General features: G+C 29.7%; 2 protein-coding genes across 3 annotated transcripts; one reads left to right on the forward strand and one right to left on the reverse strand.

Annotated features, from left to right (window-relative positions):
* The first annotated feature begins 2,903 nt into the window (after nt 1-2,903).
* Nucleotides 2,904-5,382, forward strand: LOC110659407 (uncharacterized). The gene is made up of 5 exons (XM_058154505.1): nt 2,904-3,482; nt 3,774-4,033; nt 4,171-4,264; nt 4,376-4,487; nt 4,821-5,382. Exons 1-5 carry the CDS (start codon nt 3,347-3,349, stop codon nt 4,990-4,992), a joined length of 774 nt encoding a protein of 257 aa, XP_058010488.1. The 5' UTR covers nt 2,904-3,346; the 3' UTR covers nt 4,993-5,382.
* Nucleotides 5,383-9,440: 4,058 nt separating this feature from the next.
* Nucleotides 9,441-17,096, reverse strand: LOC110656262 (CDPK-related kinase 5). 2 transcript variants are annotated; one of them, XM_021812918.2, is made up of 11 exons: nt 16,226-17,096; nt 14,938-15,068; nt 14,741-14,782; nt 14,367-14,475; nt 13,604-13,682; nt 13,204-13,500; nt 13,012-13,124; nt 11,024-11,131; nt 10,885-10,947; nt 10,621-10,788; nt 9,441-10,000 (listed from the first exon to the last, which is right to left on the reverse strand). In XM_021812918.2, exons 1-11 carry the CDS (start codon nt 16,850-16,852, stop codon nt 9,860-9,862), a joined length of 1,878 nt encoding a protein of 625 aa, XP_021668610.2. In that variant the 5' UTR covers nt 16,853-17,096; the 3' UTR covers nt 9,441-9,859. The 2 variants fall into 2 exon arrangements, with proteins under 2 accessions (XP_021668610.2, XP_021668611.2); XM_021812919.2 differs by lacking the exon at nt 14,367-14,475 and having other exon boundaries at nt 13,604-13,698.
* Between the last annotated feature and the right edge of the window lie 3,494 nt (nt 17,097-20,590).

Raw genomic sequence — 20,590 nt, forward strand, 5'->3', positions numbered from 1 at the left:
ATGCTCCCAATTCATTAGTTTTTACTACCATATAGCATATTTAAAAAGTCTAAAATTAAAAGAACTAAATTTTATTTGATCAACCCTCACATTTGAAAAGTTTAAAATCAATACAACTCAATTCTTTTAATTAAAAGAAAGTAATTTTAAAAAGAAATGAATTTATATTATAAATGGTATAATTTTATAAAAAAAAAATCAATTTATTTAATAAAATTTTCTATTAAAACTCAAAATACTCTTACTTATTCATTTCTTTAAAAAATAAAATAAAAAGTAAGTACATTCATTTTATTTATCAATTATTTTAAACAATAAAATTAAAATTAAAATATGTTTTAAATACATAAATTTTAAACCAAATGATTAAAAAAAAAATCAAGAGCTTTTTAAACATTTTAGCTTTATCTAATTTTTTTTAATTTTATCAATTTAATCAACAAACTTTCACATTAATTTCAATTTTAGCAATTGGTTTAATTGACCAAAATAATTTAAATATTTATCTACATTATTAATATTAACCAATCCATTTTTTTATCAATTTTAATAATTGTTTTCAAATTGATAGAATCTCATTTTACCAAATCAAACAAAAAAATATTTAATTTAATTAATTTATCTCCCTTTGTATGTATTGTGTAATTACATTTCTTTTACTTATATTATTTACACCTTTATTTTATGTTTAAATTGTTGAGTTTTTATTTATTAGGCCTTAAATTCGTAATAAAATAACAAGTTAAAAATATAAATAGAAAAAGGGAGAGAAAAAATTTTAATATTAAGACAATTATATTAGATATATTATTAATTATTAACTTTTTTTATCAAAATGGAGTTTATTAATGAAATATTTTAAAAATTATTGAAGAATTAATAAAATTAAAAGGATTAGGTAAAATTGATAATGAGTAAAAAGATTTGAATTATTATTATTAGTTTAGGAATTTAATTATTTAAATTAAATTTATTTTTAAAATTAAAATAATATAAAATGTTTATGATTAAACAGATAAATTTATTTTTAATTTTAAAATATTTTTTAAGAAAAGTAACAATTGTATTTACTTGTATGAGAGTTTTATTGATTTTTTTTATTCAATAAATAAATTTCATTGCATTAATTAAAAGGCTTAGAGCACATTACATAGGGAGGATCCCACACGAGAATTGAAAGGTTACATAATAAAGACCTAAGCCCAAACTCTCAACACACTCTAACTCAAAGTTTTAACACTTAAGGTTTAAGCTAAAACAAGTCCTGAGAAAATTCAAATATCCAACACATAAGGAGAGGGCCAAAGGCTAAAATGTAAATCTTAGGGTACATCGGGTATTCGACTGGGAAAGACTATAACCTAACATTCTAAAGGGTAGAAAACCCTTAGTGCCATTGTCGTCACCAGGCCAACCTTTCCACCCTGAGGACAATTCAAAATGCTCAAATCAACATTCGAGAAGCCTCATCGAAGCAAAACGGCAACCATGCTTAGAGAAACTTATCTTTCCAAACTTGTCTCAAAAGCTTTCAAGCAATCTAACCTAGGCTAAAACATTAGAACTTTTAGCAAATGTATAAAAAATAACAATTTTGTTATTCGCATCCCATTCGCGCCTTTCAGACTAATCCTTTAGTCTTTATCCGGCGATTCACCATTACAACTTTTCCTCGCATCATGCACCATCAAATTTGTAATCTGCAATAGCATCATCAAAGAACACCAAAACAGGCAAACACAAAGGCATATCAAAGAAATTCACAGTACTAGTAGCCTAGGGATCCCTCACAAATCATCACTTATTGCCCAACTATCAAAACCTATATACAATTCTATCCATTGGCAGGGAGGGAGACCCACTAGTTAAAAAGGAGGAGGAGGTGGCCTCCTTCCACTTGAAAAGGCAAAGGAAAACTATTACACAAGGCAAAAATACAAGGTGTAGCCTTATATTTTGTTTGGATAGAGATAAAATAACACGGGAAAAAAAATTTGAGAGTAAAATAATTTTATTTTTTATTATTTTGTGTTTGAATTGATAGAAAATAAAGAGAGAATAAAATTTTGAGAGGAAAATAAAAATTTTCTATCCACTTCCACTTTTCTCCAAAATAGAGAAACAATGAAAAAAAAAATTATAAATATATTTTTATATTATATAAATTTTTATTTCTTAATTTTGAGATAAAATTATAATTTTAATATTTATAAAATAATAAAAAAAAATAAACATTTATTTCTCTCATTATTATTAATTTTTTTATTTCCCTCCCCTTATTTTCTTTCGTCAGATCCAAACACAAATTTAGGAAAAGTGAACCACAAGACGAGAAGAAAAGAGCCCTTTGGTACAATAAATCTCTTGGACATACAATTTTTCATTGACTCACTATTAATCCAGAGGGAATCCGTACATCAACTTTATTTATGGTGAATAAGACAGGAACGGAAAGGAAAAGATATGGCTCCCACCCAGCCGCTACCAATCCCAAAAGGCAAGTGGAACCTGCCTTCTCGTCTTGACTGAATGGCCTTGAGACGAAAAGTTGTAATCATTTTTATGCCCTTTTCTTTTACTATCCTGGAGTATAATTTTAAAATTATTTGAAAAAATATTTAATTTTTAACGTATAAACATTAATTTAAAAATACTTTTAATCATAAATATTTTAAAAAATAAAATTAATTATAGATTTTTTTAAACAAACTCAAATGATTATTTTTTTTAATTTGAAAATATTTTTATTAAAAGAATAAAAATAAAATATAATTATATAAAAATTTAATTAAAATTTTTTTATAAATAATTTATTTATGAGAAAGTTATTATGAAGAAAATGGAAAAAATTAAAAATGTAGGCATAATTTTCTTATATATATATATTCTCTTAAAATCTTTTTCAACCACCAACGGCAAAAGAGAAACCAGGAAGAATTATGCAATTTTCCAGATAGAAGGCCAAAATCTTGCAGATATAAGCCATGACAAGTTGACAGTTTCATGAGGAGAAAGAGATCACTTGTGGAAGATGAGAGAGAAAGAGAGAGATTATAATAATTATAAGGAGGCAACACTTAACAAAAAATTGCCTGTTGACAAGGAGGCAGCGACTTAGATATCCACAAGAACTAGAAGATTGTTATTGTAGAACTACAGTACAGGAGTCTACTTCCCATTCATCGTTTCTCTCTTTTTTCCTTTTTTCTTTTTCTTTCCACAAATCACTCAATTTTCTTCTCCAAGAAATTCTAAGTACTCCTCCAACTATTCAAGAATTTGGGTTCTTTTTGGAAGCTTGCATTATTTCATTCAGCGACAGGAAAGTAAATTTGGTTCAGCCAAGATGCGGAGCATGGCCATCTCCGCCACCCCAAAAGGCATTGCTGCCATTGTGGGCGTGGGTCCAAAGCTTGGCCGATCCATTGCTAGCAAGTTTGCCCATGAAGGCTACGCTGTGGCCATCCTTTCCCGCGACTTAGGTAACCGTTCTCTCCTATCTCCACACCACGACAGCTTCTTAGATAGGATAAATAAAACGAGTATATAGAGCTAAGTAGAGATTGAGATTGTTGATGGGTTTTGATGATTTTTTTTTTTTGTCTCTTTTCATTTCTGTTCTTTCTTTTCTGTTTTTTTTTTTTTTCTCTGTCTGTAATCTTCCAGAGGAAATGAAGAGAGTTTGAGTTCAAGCTGTAATTAGGAAAGAAATTAAATATGTTGCGGTTAATCTTAAAGTGTAATTTTAGGGCTAATTAGGGGGTATTTTGTAGGGAGATTATCGAGATTCGCAGAAGAGATAGCGAGGGAAGAGAAAGCTCAAGTGTTTGCTATAAGGATAGACTGCTCAGACTCAAGAAGTGTAAGAGAAGCATTTGAAGGTGTTCTTTCACTGGGCTTTGTAGAAGTTCTTGTCTATAATGCGTATCAGCCAGGTTCTTGGCTACCAACCAATTTCACTGATATTCGCATCGACTCCTTCGAGAAGTCCCTTGCCGTCTCCTCCGTGGGTGCCCTTCTTTGCTCCCAGCAGGTACTTTCTCTCATTTTCTTTCAAGTTTTCCCTCTTAATTCTCCTGGGTTTCAGATATTCTCTGGGATGATCAAGTGCTAATTAGTATTTATTGGGTATTGTATGTATGGTTACTCTTGTCAAAATGGAATCTGCAGGTAATTCCAGGCATGGTGGAGAGAGGAAAGGGGACAATTCTATTCACTGGATGTTCAGCTTCTCTAAATGGCTTTTCTGGTTTCTCTGAACTATGTAAAAAACTCTTGATGAGTACTGAATCTAAAATTGGATGTTGAAAAGATTCACCTTGGAAAACCCTTGTATCTAACAATGTTCTTTTCCCCCATTTCTTTTGAAGAACAGGCTGTGGCAAGTTTGCTTTGAGAGCTCTATCACAATGCCTAGCTAGGGAGTTCCAGCCTCTGGGAGTGCACATCGCCCATGTTATCATCGATGGTGTGGTTGGCCCACGCGGGTAAGTTCTTGTTCATATATTTTCCTTTCTTTAAAAAGGATCTAGCTACTTGTCATCTTCACCCTGAAAAAGAAAGAGAAAAAAAAAAAAAAAAAGAATCTGCTCACTACATATATATACATAATCAATATCTTAATTTTTTATTGAAAATTTTAGCCTGAGTTCAAAGCTTATATCCTTTCATGTAGGAATGAATTAGTCAACTTGGCAATTACAAAAAGAAAAGATAATGAAAACTTGATAATGGAGTGAATATAGTTGTTAAGAAAAAGGAGGAGGAAAAAACCAATGATGAGCAATTAATGAAAGAGAAGGCAAATTGGCAAATTGCAGGGGACCATCAACCTCACAGAGGACTTCAGTTGGGGAACAACAGCAAAATATGCATGGAGGGGTGGTGATGGACCCAGACTCGCTAGCTCAAACCTACTGGCACTTGCATGTTCAGGACCGAACCGCTTGGACACAAGAAATCGACCTACGGCCCTCCAATTCCATCCCCTGATACTACTAATAAACTCCTTCAATATACCCTTTCACTATTTTCAATCTGCTAAATCTCATAAACCCTCTACTTGTTTAAAAGGGTTATCTACTTCTTTTCCACCAACACTATTTTCTGTTTTATTCCATGCCCTCTGTTTCAATTCAATAAACTTGGAGGATGCAGCCATTCCTGTCCTATACTACCCTCCAAGTGGTCAGAGTTGAAAAGGGTTTTTTTTTTTATTATTATTATTTAATAATCCTTTTGGGTTTGGAGTACTTATATATAGAATTGGAAGACAAGGGTGATTTGATTTTGGCTGTATATGATTTAATTTCTGATATTGAAGTGTATATAAAGACTTTGGTTTCGTGATCATCATTATTATTGTTATGGGTATTTGTCAAATTTGTTGGCTTCTGATGATATGAATCTGCTTGAATTAGATACATATGTAGTGGAAAATGGCCCACCATGCATTAGCTTTGCGGCAGAAAGGGCGCAGAGTTTGCATGGATAATTTAAAGACTTCGTGTTCTGATTTTGGACACACAATCCTTGTACCTTTTGTTTTTCTTTCTACTTTATATTCCTTTTTCATTGATGGATTTATAATTTTTAAATAATATAAAATTTTATTTCTTTTAGATAATTTTTAATTTTCTCATTATCTTTATTAAAATATCACTTTACTTGGTCATCATTTAACACCTAAATTTTATGAAAGAATATCTGAATTTTATAAAAATATAATTATTAAATTTTTAAATTTTATAAAAGTGTAACAAAAGTGCATGTAAGTCACGTGTATACATGAGGTTTGATAATTTTATTTTTATAAAATTCAGATATCAAATGTTAAAAAAATAAAATTGAATGTGTTTTAAAATATTTTTTTTTATTTATATTTTTTAGTAATATAATTTTTATATTAGTAGATAAAAAGAGTGATTTATAAAATATTACTCATCCTAACTTTTAAAAATTAAGAAAGTATTATAACTATTTTATATTTAATAACTATTTTTCATTGAATGTTTCTATCTTAAATCTCTATGTGAACTTGCTGCTTCAAATCACTATGTGAATAGCTAAACACCAATAATTAATATTTAATTATTAATTATTAATAAAATAATTAAAAATTATTAAAATAATTAATATTATTGAATACTCTTATTCAGTCTAAAATATTTATTCATTTGTGAATTATAATAGATTATAATCGAACTAACTGAATATATATATATATATCAGAAGTAAAGTAGTTTTTATAGAAAAAAAATTGTTAAAATAGATTAACAATTTATTGTTATTATATTTTCTTTCTTATAATGAGATGAAAGTCTAATTTTTCATTAATATAATGTTATATAAAATGAGATTTACATTTATCATATAAAATAAAATTTTATTAAAATTAATTTAATAATAATAATTAATGCAAATTGAATGATTAAAATAATAATAAAAAAATAAAATACTAAAAAAATAATTTGAATTGATTGACAAGTTGTTTGAAACTTGTAATAAATAAATAAAAATTTTGATGTCTCGATCCAACCTATGGGCCGGACCGACACTAGGAGGGACCTCGACTTAAAAAAAAGAAGATCGTAGTAAAGCTACTAATTCCTCATCAAATTCAAATTCATATACAATTTTTAGTCTATATATGCATATAAAATATAAAAAATCATATTATATTTTTTTTTTTTTCAACATTTAAAAATTTTCAAAAAAAAAAAAAAAAAAAAAAGGCCAAAGCTATTTTTCCCTTTTTATTTAATTTTTAAATATAATACAATTTATTTATTTATTTATTAAATTTTAAATTATTAAAATTAACAACAATTATTAACAACTCTATTAATATTAGTAACACATTTAAATTTAGAGAAAAAAATTAAAAAAAAATTAATAAAAAAAAAAAAAAAAAATAGAAAACAAAAAAAAAAAAACAACAAAACAAACAAAAAAAAAAAAAAAAAAAAAAGGAAGAAAAAAAGTTTGAAAAAAAAAATAAATATTAAAACAATAATAATATAACTTATAAATATAAAATAAATCTATGCAAAAAAAACAAAAATAAACAACATAAGCACATCATAACATCAAAAAATAATTTTTACATAACATCTCAATACACTCATTCATATATATAGGGTCAATTATATATATATATCTTATAATTCAATTTCGCTCTAATCTCTTCTTCTCGGACTTCAACTGAAATAACACTTCAGGTCCAAAACTTCCAAAACCAAATCTCAACAAAAAGGTCCAAAGCCAGAAGTCTAGAAAGATACACATCCTCTCCATCTCACCGCTCACCATAGTCCACACCATACACACCACATCACACACATACCTGCACACAACCACATACACAACACAACATATCAAATTATACAAATACATGCACAACACTATAAATGGCAATAATAATAATATATAAATATATATGCATAATGTATGATATAATATAATAATATAAATATTTATGATGTATGGATAAAATTATATTATTATATAACATTATTAATTATTAAATTTAAAAATAATCGATATTTCAAAATATTGATTATAAAAAATTTAATAATTATAATAAAAAAATAAAATAGAAAATTAATAATTTAAATTATTTAAGAATAGTAATAAGTTAAGAAAAATAGGCATTTTACCCTTATAACAAGACCTCTAAATACTATAAAAAATCCAACTATACACAATCACTAAAATCTAAATCAACAAGCACAAACACAATCACACACAAAACAAATCAAACAATAAACACAATCCACAAATCCTAAATCTATAAAAATTACAATACTCAAAAATAAAAAATTATTTACAAAATTTAAAAAAAACATTTTTTAAAAATTTAAAATTTTAAAATTTAAAAAAAAAAAAAAAAAAATTTAAAATTTTTTAATATTTTAATTTTTTATTTTTAAAATTATATTAATTTTATTTTTTTTTTCTAAATATTTTTTGAAATTTATTTAATTATATATTAATTGACTAATATTCGAAATCCTGAGTTCAAATATTGTATGCTAATCTTAACAATATTAATGCCTATTGCCGATGGGCGTGATTAACGCCTCAAATGCGGTCTTGAATCGGTCATCGCCACATATCCCGGAAATCCCAATCTAAAAAAAATTTAATAAATGCGCCTATTAATTATCCATTATCTTTAAATTTTTTTAATAAATAAAAAAAAAAAAAAATAATTAAAAAAAATTTAATTATAAATTTTTCTTTCGGGGTTTCAAAAAAAATCTCATCTCTTATCCGATCTCGTCTATCCGATTTTTTCAAACGGTCCGTGTGAGCGAAGATCCCCATTCTCCGATCTCTCGCCGCCTCCGCGCCCTTTCTTCCGACATCTGATTCGTTTCCTCTTTTTCTCTCCTCGGTTCTCTCCTCTCTTGGTCCTCTTACCTCGTCCCTTTTTTCTTCCTCCTCTCTCCAAAAGTTCATCATCTTGCTCCACTTGAGGAGCCATCTCACCGGCTGGGCATCTTGCGAGTCCTCTCCTTCTCTCCTCTCTCTCCTCTCTCCCTCTCTTTCTCTTCTCTCTCTTCTTCTCTCTTCTCTCTCTCTCCTCTCTTCTTCTTCTTTTCTCTCTCCTTGCTCTCTCTCGCGCTGTCGGCGATACCTTCGTCTGTGGGATGCTAAGGAGGGAGAAAAAAAGGAAAAGAGGAAAGAGAGGAGAGGATAGAAAAGAGGGAAGGGAGGAGGAGGAGGTGAGGAGAGAGAGTTTTTTTGATTTTTTTATTTAAGTTTTTTTTTTTTTTTTTTTTTTTTTTTTTTTTTTTTATTTTTTTAATTTTATTTTTTTTTTATTATGTTAAAATTTTTTATTATTAATTTTTTTAATTTAAAATTTTAAAATAAATATAATTTTAATTATTTTATTAATTTAAATTTTAATTATTTTTTTATTTTATTTTTTATTATTTGAAAACTTATTTAATAAAACAAAACTCAAATAAAAAAATTGATGGTAATAGTGTTTCTTCTAATTAAAAATATTTAACTAATTAAAAAAAGAAGCGAAACAACATGCCATAAGATTTCATTATATATCATATAAAAACTAAAAAAAAAAGTAAAAAATAAAATTTTAAAAAAAACACAGAAAATAAAAATCACCATAGGTAAGATTACGACATTGTTATTACAGAAGTGAATGACATTTTATTGAAAAATATTATTTCAAAATTCTCTCAATGAAAACAATGATTATTAAATAATTTATAAGTTATTGAAATTAAAATAAAAATTTGAAACGAAAAAATAATATATATATATATATATTAAAAAAATGCATAAAATCTCTAACTGTCTAGGAAAATATAAAAGGACGCAGTTAGAGAAAGTAATCTGTAAAAAGATGATTATAATTTGAGCAAAATAAAAAATATAAAATAAAAAAAGAGGGGCAAAGAGGTATCTACATTAAAAGTGAGTCCTCTTTTAGTATAGTATAATAATTCAATCACGGGCCTGTCAGCCCGAGTCTATCATGTAAGAACATCGAGTGTCCGCCAACCAGCCTGAGAAATAATCTCACCTGCAAAAAAACACACTTAACTACACAGCTTTACAGTGATGAAAAATCATAAATACCTAAAGCTTTTCATCACAACAAGTAGAGCACGATGGCCCTTGAGAGTATACAAGGTTGTGCCACAGAGGAAACTTGTCCAAACTCAATTTACTGCACCATGGTTACAGTGGCAGTAAATTATAACTTCATTTTCAGGCCTGAGAATCGCTCTTAAAGTGCTTCTCTCTCTGTTTTTCATTGGTCAATACACAGCTTGAGGCATCCACCAAGTCTTTTGGAGCTTCTGCATTAGTTTATAAACTTCTATTGAGCTTTTGCAAGGTTCCGGCTAGAAACACCATGCAACAATTTTACAAATCCAAGGAAACTCAACTTTCCATCAGTGTGCCTGATCCAATCATGGAGAATAGCATGCACAGGGACAGAAGGGCTAAGGCCGAGTTCCTGAAAAATACCACACACACACACACACCCCAAATCAAGAAGTCATTAGCAAATAGAAGAAAGTTGATAGAATAATAGAATAGTCAGCAGAAGCATAGCAGAATAACAGTTATCAAAGAATATTACTACTAGGTAAAATTAAACAAAAACTTAGAAGTCAATAACCACACAGATAATGAACTGAAGCTCCAAACAAATGGAATGCAGATTTGAATTAATTCTGAGTTTGGTCTCTGTTCATTTATGACTAATTAACTGCAAAATCAGACAATATTTGCACCTCTGCCATCAAACTTTAAGCAATACTCCCTTCAAAATTAGGAACCACCAGTCTATTTGTTAAATTCATATGCAGTCTAAAAGAATGTTGATGTACACAGGTTCTACAAGTTTACATAAAACATGTCAAAATCCTTCAATGTCACACAAGACTAAAAGTATTCAAACAATACAAACACCTAAAAATGTCAAACAAGGGGTTGAAACCCACAGCCACAATTTAATGCTCATGCACTTGCAAGCTGAATCCTAACCAAGGATTTTTCTGCTTAAAACAGCAACCATCCACATGTTTACATGCAAAATATGCTACTAGTTTCAAAAGGATATAAAGATCATACCGATGCCAGTTCCTCAATCACAATGGCCCTGTTACCATCCTTCTCGAAAAGTTCATAGGCACAATGAGCATGTTGCTCCCATCTATCGAGAGTCTCTAGTTGATGGACACTTAACGCAGCTGCACAAAATTCCTCAAAATCCATCCTTCTGTATTGAAGGGCATTAAGCTACAAAAAACAAGAACAAGTGCAGGTAATTACAATTGAAAAGTTGAAAAACAAATAATGAATTACTAAAATAAGCATCAGAGTCGAAGCACCTACAGAGGCTAGAAAATCAGGAATGTGCGAATCCCTCATAGCATCAGTTGCATTTTTCATCAAGGCCTAATCATAGAGAAAGAGTAAGCATAATCACAGAAAAATGGGTAAGAGAACTTCAAAATTTGTGGTAGCAGCCAACCGTTTTGATATTTTCTAAGCTTATAGTGCCATTTTTGTTTGGTTCCAACAGTGTAAATTGCTCCTTCAAATAATATAACTCATCAACTGTCAATGTTTTAGATAAAGCCTGCAACAATGCCAACAAAGAAATGAGATAAAATAAGACAGAGCCAAAATGAACAGAGAACCAAAAATAATGGCAGTCTAGAAATAGTTTTAATCTAGGAAATACAAGACCTAAAAGAAAAATCAGTGAGCAGCAAGAAATTCATTTAGTGAAAACCTCTGAACGTAATCAGAAAGAATATATCAGATAAAAGGATCGGGAATCGTTCTGAAATCGGAAACAGCTTAATGAAATCGGATTGAATCAGTCTGAAACGGACCAAATCAGCCAATGGTGCCATGTATTTTTTAGACCATTAGCAAAATGACTAAAATCAACATTAATCAAGGATCGAACTAAACATCATCACAATATTGTATATCCAATGATTTGTAGTGGAAAAAAAAAAAGGGTCAAACGCATAATTTTAAAAAGTTACTCTGAATAAAAAAAGAGTAAATTTTTAAAATAACTAATATTTAAAAAATAAATAAAATTTGTATACTTACATGTGAGACTAACATATATATATATATATAAAGTCCAGTATGCATTAAGTTAAAAACTAAAAAATAAAACCACAGCCCATATTATATACTTGGGTCTTTAAAAGGTAACTTAAAAGAAAAAGGCACATTCTCTCTCTCTCTCTCTCCCTAGTCCTCCTCCTCTAGTCGTTGCTGATATTTACAATTGAAAAAAAAACAAACCCTTCTGGAATTTCCTCCCTTCAACAGTTCGCCCAGCAGCCTAGGTAACCACAAACCACCCCCCCCCCCCCCCCCCCTTCCTTTCCATATCAACAGAACCAAAGACTGCCACCATTCTCAAGAAAAGTAGGAATTTCTTCTTTTTTAATTGCATCAGTCTTTGCCCAAGGACAAACGACACTAAAAAACAGGAAAACAAGGCAATAATTTCAGATTTTCCACAGATCAGCCGATAAGTCACATTGCATATTGCCCGTTACACCCATTTCAGACCCATACAGAACCATTTCTCTGTGAGTTCTTACTCACAGTACATGAAACAGCCAATATCATATTGGTCCCCTCAAAATCCATTATCATCCTATATGGTACACAATCAACGATATTTAAAAACATGAATTGGGGCACTTTGTCTTTGAAATACCATTTTTTATTAAAATTCTTGGTATAAACCACTACTTTTTCTGACACTTACTGTTTGAAAACATAACATCTAAGATGCATTTATTAAGCCAATGTGAGTCATTATACTGCCAGTACCAAGGTGATTTTACACAGTAAGAGGTCAAGGGGAAAAAGGGTGGGGGATTTGTTGGGGTGGGGGGGGAGGGGGGGGTGTTGTGTTTGTAATTGTACAATTCAAAATCAAGGCGTGCAAACAAACTTCTGGAAGGCAATTCTCTTCCTCTAGCCATGTATTTTCAATTTTAAATATGCATTACACATGCCAAAAATAAGTGATCCAGCAAAGGTGACCTTGCTTGCAGCAACCCTTATTGACACCATCACAACTTCACAAACAAAATGACAGGAAAGTGGCATAACTAATATAAAAGAAAAATGATAGGAAACAATAAAATAAAAGTAATAATAATAATAGTAATAGTAATGAAAGAAGTTGAATAGATCTTTAAAAGAAATGATATTGATGTAGGAAATCCTAGAGATTATAAGACTACGTATTTTAGGGAAAGTTACAGTTCAGTAGTTTATTTTAGTATTCCTAATTAGGGTTGATTTAGGATTCCTAGAATCCTAACGTAATTGGGATTTTAAACACTATAAATGGGGCTTAGTTTCTCTATTTTATTTACAGACTTGTTATGACAATTGATTATACTTTTAAGAAATGTCCATGGCAGCAACACAAATAAAAGATTATCTCATTGGTGAACAGCATCGGATACACACCCTTAAAGCAGCTTTCCGAAGAGATGAAGAACGCATATAAGCCTTCATGAGTTTAAATATTAGAATATCCAAAGGCACCTTGACCTCAATAGAACTTCTAATCCAGGGATGGCCTGCAACAAATAATAATGACTACTACTTCAGAATATTAAAAAAATAGACGAAAAGCATGACTGCAGTCATAGCACTCACATAGGGCTTGGGCAGCAGTCAATCTTTTTCTTTGGTCTTTATTTAATAGGCGCCTGACAAAGTCTTTTGCCTCAAAAGATAGAGAAGGCCAAGGCACCTCATCAAAACTTGGATCAGCTTTTAGAACAGCCCGAAAGATCCCAGATTCAGTCCGGGCCCAAAAAGGACGGCTACCACACAAAAGAATATATGCAATCACACCTATACTCCAGACATCAGCCTCTATACCATAAGATCTATGTAGAACCTCAGGTGCTACATAGTATGCACTACCAACAATGTCATTCAGTCTTTCATCTGCAAATTGAGATAACACATTAGAAACCAACCTATTGACCAATTTTCAAAACAACTAACATGTGGCCAACAGACAAAAACAGCATTCAGAGTGGGAACAAACCTGGCCTAACAAAATCTGATAAGCCAAAATCTATAGCCTTCAATAGCGAGTTTTCGTCCTTTGAAGTGAAGAGGAAATTCTGATCTAGCAAGTAGCTACACTTAGATAAGAATACATGAATGACAAAAGAAATTACATATACCACATGCAGTGAGAAAATATGCAGTCAAATTACCAAATTGTTCTCAGAAATAAATTTGAACGCGGCCAATTTCAGTCAGGTCATTCACCCTGCCCTTTTACTATTTGCATTCAGGTAACTAAATAAAAATGGCACACCTACCAAAATACCAGAGATGGCATCAGATGTGCCGCTTTCCTCTGATCATGCCTCACATTGAACCTAGCTCCAAATAAAGCATGAAATGGAGATGCAAGTTGAACAAAGCCAAGCAGAACTTTTAGACACCTCTATCTTTAAGGAAGGCAAGCCTATATCACACTTGTAACTTTCAAAAGAAAACAACTAGGGCTTCTTACAGGCATATAGGCAACATGTCCATGGTAATTAAAAATCCATGATAAATGAACACTGATCTTTATCATGCAATCAGATCCAGGTGCTCAGTTTTCAGTAATATGGTCCCAACTACAATAAGGAAAGAAAAATCCTAAGATTTTAGCAGGAAGGGTCTCTCAAGTCCTAGCCATGAGGCCTCCCAAAATATTGCCAATGTCCACCAATAAGACTCTCAATAGAAGATGCATAGACAGTTTTCATCCCACTACACACACAAGTCAAATAAAATGAGAATACGTTTACCTCAGGTTTAAGATCTCGGTGCACCACACCCTGAAGGTGGCAAAATGCAACAACATTTAATATCTGTATTAGGACAGCTTTTGCATCATCCTCTGTATATTTTCCACCCCTGCAGTATCAGTCAACTTCTCCATAATTTTTCTTTCTTTGGTCCATCAGTAACAACTTTGTAAATAAAGATGTTTCAGAATGAAAGAAACGGACATTCTAACTGAACATTAATTAGCTCAACTCAACTCAACTCAACTCAACTCAACTCAACTCAACTCAACTAAGCCTTTATCCTAAAAATTTGGGGTCGGCTATATGGATTCTCTTTCTCCACTCTAAACGATTTAACTGAACATTAATTAGCTATTAAAGACAAAGGATACCTTGAAAGTATTCTATCCAAGAGTTCCCCTCCTTCACATAACCTGCAAAAGAGAAGAAAATTTATAAAAGACCATCATTATGGATGCCAGGAATAGCCATGGTAAAGAGAAATCAGAGGACACTATTCTTGTCCTTGTGATATAATAATAACAGTGGCATCTAATTCAAAAGAACGTTGTGTAAACTTAGAACTTACTCCATCACTATATAGACATTATCATGGTCTTCATATGCATCATAAAATTGTACTAGATTGTTATGTCCTGTTAATGCTCGTAATATCTTGACCTCCCTTCTCACATCTTCAATGGCTATGGCTGTGGTCATCTAACAACATAAATGAAAATCACAATATGCAAAAACAGTTACACAATCTGAAAACAATAATACCAAAGAATGGCTTGTAGAGCAACGAAAAATATGTTACAGACCTAGTTCTAGCCGAAGCACAAGGAAAAAAGGTTATACTTGCAAAATGCATAAACATAATAAAAAATACATAGAACAGGCACAATGGTGAAAAAAAATTACAAACAGAAACCCAAAAAAAAAAGCAACACTGGAGCAGAAGTTGGCTCACTTCCAGAAGACGATTGACAAAATAAGACAATGGAACTTATGAGGGCTAAATATCTAACACTAGGCATCCTCAGTGTACAAGGCTTCCAACTTTATGAGGGTTGGAGGAGGATTGTCTATTGGACACAATATTTCCCTTGCTTTGCCTTGGCAGAGAGTTTTTCCACATTTCAAACCCATATCTTGTCACAATTGCCCAACCAAAGATCTTTTGGCCACAAATATCTAACACCAATGTCCAGCCAAAAAGGAAAGGACTACAACAAGTCTAGTTAAACTACAGAAAAAACACAGAAGACAGACCATCGTTCCTAAGTTCATACAGTGAAAACCTAATCAACAGAGACCTAGAAACCAAAAATATTATCACCAAATATATAACTACAAAATTCAATCCAATTTCACCCAAGAAAATTCTAAAAAAAAATAAAAAAAAAAGTTTTACACATTAAAAATCCAGCCACCTATCGATCAAGTTATTCCATGCACGAGTTTAACTTCAATTGAGAAAGCTCCAAATTTCATAAAGCTTAAAACTAAAAAAGAAACCAGATCAACCATCAATGGACAAAATATTTTCCCCGTCACCTTTTCCAATCGCTAATCAAACGATAACTTATGAAGCAAGACCCAATTAATTTGACATAAAACCAATCAATCGGATAAGCATATGCATATAAACTCCGATTCTCATGGGCTCTCATCACAACCTCATACTCCAAAACTGGTCCAACGTGAATGTGCATTGAATAAGAGCACCAAAGAAATATGATAACGGATCCAACCCCAAAATGCCAAAATCAGAAGCAAACCATGACTAAGTGACAAGAGATCACTCACGGTTGACTAGGGAACCAAGAGATTTGAGGTCAATTCTCCAACAAAATCAAAACCACAAAGCATACCTTCGCTTTGGGGATGACTTTGACCGCAACCTGCTGCCCTTTAAGGTCGCCCTTCTTAAACTTAGCCTGACAAGTGTACCCAAAGTGTCCTCTCCCAACCTCGTCTCCCAGCTCATACTTGCTTCCAAAATGCTTGGAAAATCCAAAGCTCTTATCAAGCCCGGTTACTTCCGCCTCGCTTCCCTCCAGAATGGCAGCCTCATTCGGCTTAACTGATCCATGCCGCCGTGCCAGTACAGCGCGTATATGCTTGGCAGGGGACGGCGGGGGGAACGGCCTCTTGAAGAAACGCTTAGGCGTGGAGTTCGCACTGGCCGCATTTGTCGCCGGCGACCTCCCCGCCGACGACTTCTTGGAGAAGAAGTAGTGCGCAGGACTGGGACTATAAAACTGGAAAAACGGCGACTTCTTAACACTCTCTAATACCGTTTTCTCATTCTTTCCAGTTTTCTCCTTCTCTTCCTCGTTGTGGTTTTCCCCTCCATTTCCGGCGGCCAAATCTGATTTAGGCACATCCTTGGGCGGAATAGAATTATCATTAGCTCGAACATCGGCGATTCTAGTGTCCGGCACAGGAGATGCAAAAGTGCAAGGGTTTGGAGATGGTTTGGAGTTGCAGAGACCCATCCTTCAGCCTCCCCAAACACACAGAGAAATCTGTTAAAGAAAAATTTTGATTTCCGATTCCTGAAAGCTCAGAGCATTGTACATTGAATCGAATCAAATTGAATCGCCGGCTTCGAGTTAATTTTTCATTTCCCAATTTGAAAAAGAAGAAGAAACTTAAGAAAAGAAGGAAAAGGATTTTGGGTTTACAGGAATGGAGGCTCGTCTCTCCTCTCTGCTTAGGAGAGAGAGAAAAAAGATAGACATCGGATGGCGATAAAAGAGAAACACAAAATTAATTAATTAATTTTTTTTTTAAATTCAATTAAAATGATCTTTTATTTTGTAAAAATCAAATAATTTGATCCTGTTATCCAATATTTTTGAAAGATTTCATTAGTCCGCGGTACGTATCATCACTAAGAAGAAAGAGATTATCTTTTTATTCTGAAAATGCTCTCACATGATAAGCCTAAAACAATAACATTTTATAGAATAAGGGGCTAATTAATTAATTTTGAAAAAGGATTTGATAGTAATTTACTCTTACCTTTATCGCCTAGTTTTTTTTTGGTATTTTGGTAATTTTATCTCCAATTAATGAAATTTATTAAAAATTTGATAAAAAAATTAAATAATTTAATTTTACAAAATAATGAGATATTTTAATTAAATTTTAAAAAATTCAATCATTAATTTTGATATTATATAGAGGCCGGATCCAGAATAGTGAATTAATTAGAGATACCTGTATTTTGTCCTTAAATTTTAATGACTATAATATTAATTTATCTTTAATTTTTTAAATTTTCTTAATTAAATAAAATAATTTTTTTTACTCATTTTTCTTTTATTTAACTTTATAACGATAAATTAAAAGATCAATAATATAATAAAAAATTATTATTTAATTTTTATATATTGAAAATATACAATCTAGTCATTATACCTTATTTCGTTTGACTTTTTAATCTATTTATTAAATTTTCTTACTCAAATAAATTTTAATATCAATCAAAATTAATATTTAGTTATTTTATTTTCATGAACTTAATTAATTAATTAATAATATTATAAAAATATTAAATAATACATTTTTTGAAATATAGGTACAAAATAATTATTTTTAATAATATAAAAAATTAAATATTAATTTAATTAATATTAAAATTTATTAATTAATAAAAAAATAATTCACAAATTAAAATAAAGATTTAAATAGCATAATTTTTAAAATAAAAAAAATTAAATAATTATTTTATTAAAAATTATAAAAGTTAAAAAAGTAATTTTTCTATAAAATTTCATTGTTAATTTCCTAGTGATATAATAAATTTAAACATTTACTTATTATTTATCATATATAAATTTTTTAATTTTTAATAATTAAATTAAATATTTTAAATTTATAAATATTTTGTTATAAAACTTTAATAATTACAATTAGTGATATTAAAATTAAAAGAGAATTTTTATAATATAAATTTAATTTGAATGGTGATATTGATTCAATTAAGAAAGTTACGGGCATATTAATGAAATTAATACAAGTTTTGTGTCAAAAGTGTGGGCCCCTTTGCTTAGGCGGTCCACATATATTTTCACACGTGGGGTGATAATGATTGATTTGTAATATTTTTTATGTGGATGAAGAAAAGAGGTGAACAAATTTTTTTTTTCTTTATTTGGATAAATAGAAGTTGACATAATTTTCAGCTCTGGCAAAAGTAGTCAATATAAACCAAAAAGTACAAAGAATGCGGCGCCGTTTCTTTTATGTTTACTACTCTCATAAAGACTGAAAAATTGGTATTATTTTGAACACTAAAAAATTATAGAAAAATATTTTCTATTAATAAACGAAATCTTATTCTGTTTTTCAATGGACTTCTGAAGCATAGGTAATAGGTTAGATGGTTTTTATTTTAATATCCATAATGAAAACAAATTATAGAATCTAACATGGAGAGAGCCCACGAAAATCCCCATTTGGCAAATTTGTAAGCATTAGGGAGGCTCAATGGGTTGGGTATTGTGAAAATATATTTTATTAGGGATATGATAGTTTGTCTAATGTGATTGTCAGATTTTGGTCACACTTAAGGAGAAGATTTATGTTTATGGATGATGATAATGACCTTGCTTATGGGTCAACTTCCTTTAAAGCCAAATCCTAATGGAAGTTGGTGCCTGGGGTAACTTTTAAGGAATAAGCTATAAAGAATAAAGACCTTTTCTTCTTTCTCTTTAGGTGGAGGTTTTTTTTTTTTTTTAATTATTATTTAATTTTTTATATTTTAAGTTTTGTTTAATTCATAAAAAAAGTTTATTATATTTTCTAGCAATTTGAGCGCTAAGAAAAATGAATCAATGATAAATATTTTATTGGTTAAAAGAAAAATTAAACTTTTAAGAAAATATTATATTTTTAAAAAAATTTTAATAACTTTATTAAAATATAAAAATATTTAAATATAAATTCATATCATTAATTTAACATGATAATTTGTATAAAAAATATTTTTTTAAGAATAATTTTTATGAAAAATATTTTCTATATATAAATTATTTTCCATCAAATAAATAAAGCCTTAGAAAATAAATAAATATATTCTTAAATTTTAATTTTATCATACATTTTTATTATTTCTTTTTTTTAATATTTACTATTAATAAATAGTAAAATACTTAAATATCTCCTATATTAAATTATCATTATTTAATCATTAAATTTTATTATTATAAACACTTTCGTTTATTAATTTTTATAATCATTAATATTTTAGTTTTTTATTCAAAGATTAAATTAATAAAAATAAAATAAGGGATAAAAATATATGAAAAAACTAAAATTTAGAGACACATTTATTTTTAAAATATAAAAATTTAAATATTAATTTTAACATAACATAAGAATAAAAAATAATTTACTTAAAAAAGCTGAGTGCATGAATCAAACATGCAATTGATGTAATGAATGACCTCAACTTGGCAATTATTTAATTAATGATGATATCACAAGTGCTCTACTAGAGCAAAGAAAATCATATAGAATAATTAAATTAGTTGGATTAAAATTATTTGCAACATTGATTTTACACCATTTATTTACATAGTTGAAGATTACAAATAGATATTGATTTAATCAATTTTAAACAAAATCATCATAAAGATAATGATGTCATGCTAACATCAAACATACGAGAATATATATTTTTTTTTCCTAAATGTATTGAAAATATTCTAAAAAAGAAAGAACATATACATACGTGTGGCTTATGTAGGTTAACGCATCATTATAAAATTATAATAATTTTATTAAGATGCGTGTCCTATCATTAAATCATATGTGTGTCTCTGTTTATATTTAAAAGGAAAAGAAAAAAAAGAATAATTAAAGTTATATAATAATATTTAAAATAATATTTAAAAAAAAAAACAGGTTAAATATCCACAATCTTAAATGTGCTCTTTATTATGAAATAAACATTAATAACTAATAAAAAAAAATATGTAAATACTCTCATTTTTAATCAAAATATAAAATTTTTTGACCACCTAAACAAGATGGATATGAACAAATCAAATAAAAAATGTTATTTTTGATAAGTCAAAAGTCAAAAGGAAATACAGGGAGAAGACTGTGGTGAAAAGAAAGCAAAAGAGAAGCTGAACATCACTAGCAACAAAGGCAAAGCTGCCAATTTTTATGGATAACTACCATTGCAATTGCATATAATAAAGCAGAAAGTCCCACCA

This window comes from Hevea brasiliensis, chromosome 10 (genome assembly GCF_030052815.1).
Source record: "Hevea brasiliensis isolate MT/VB/25A 57/8 chromosome 10, ASM3005281v1, whole genome shotgun sequence".
Taxonomy (NCBI): Eukaryota; Viridiplantae; Streptophyta; class Magnoliopsida; order Malpighiales; family Euphorbiaceae; genus Hevea; species Hevea brasiliensis.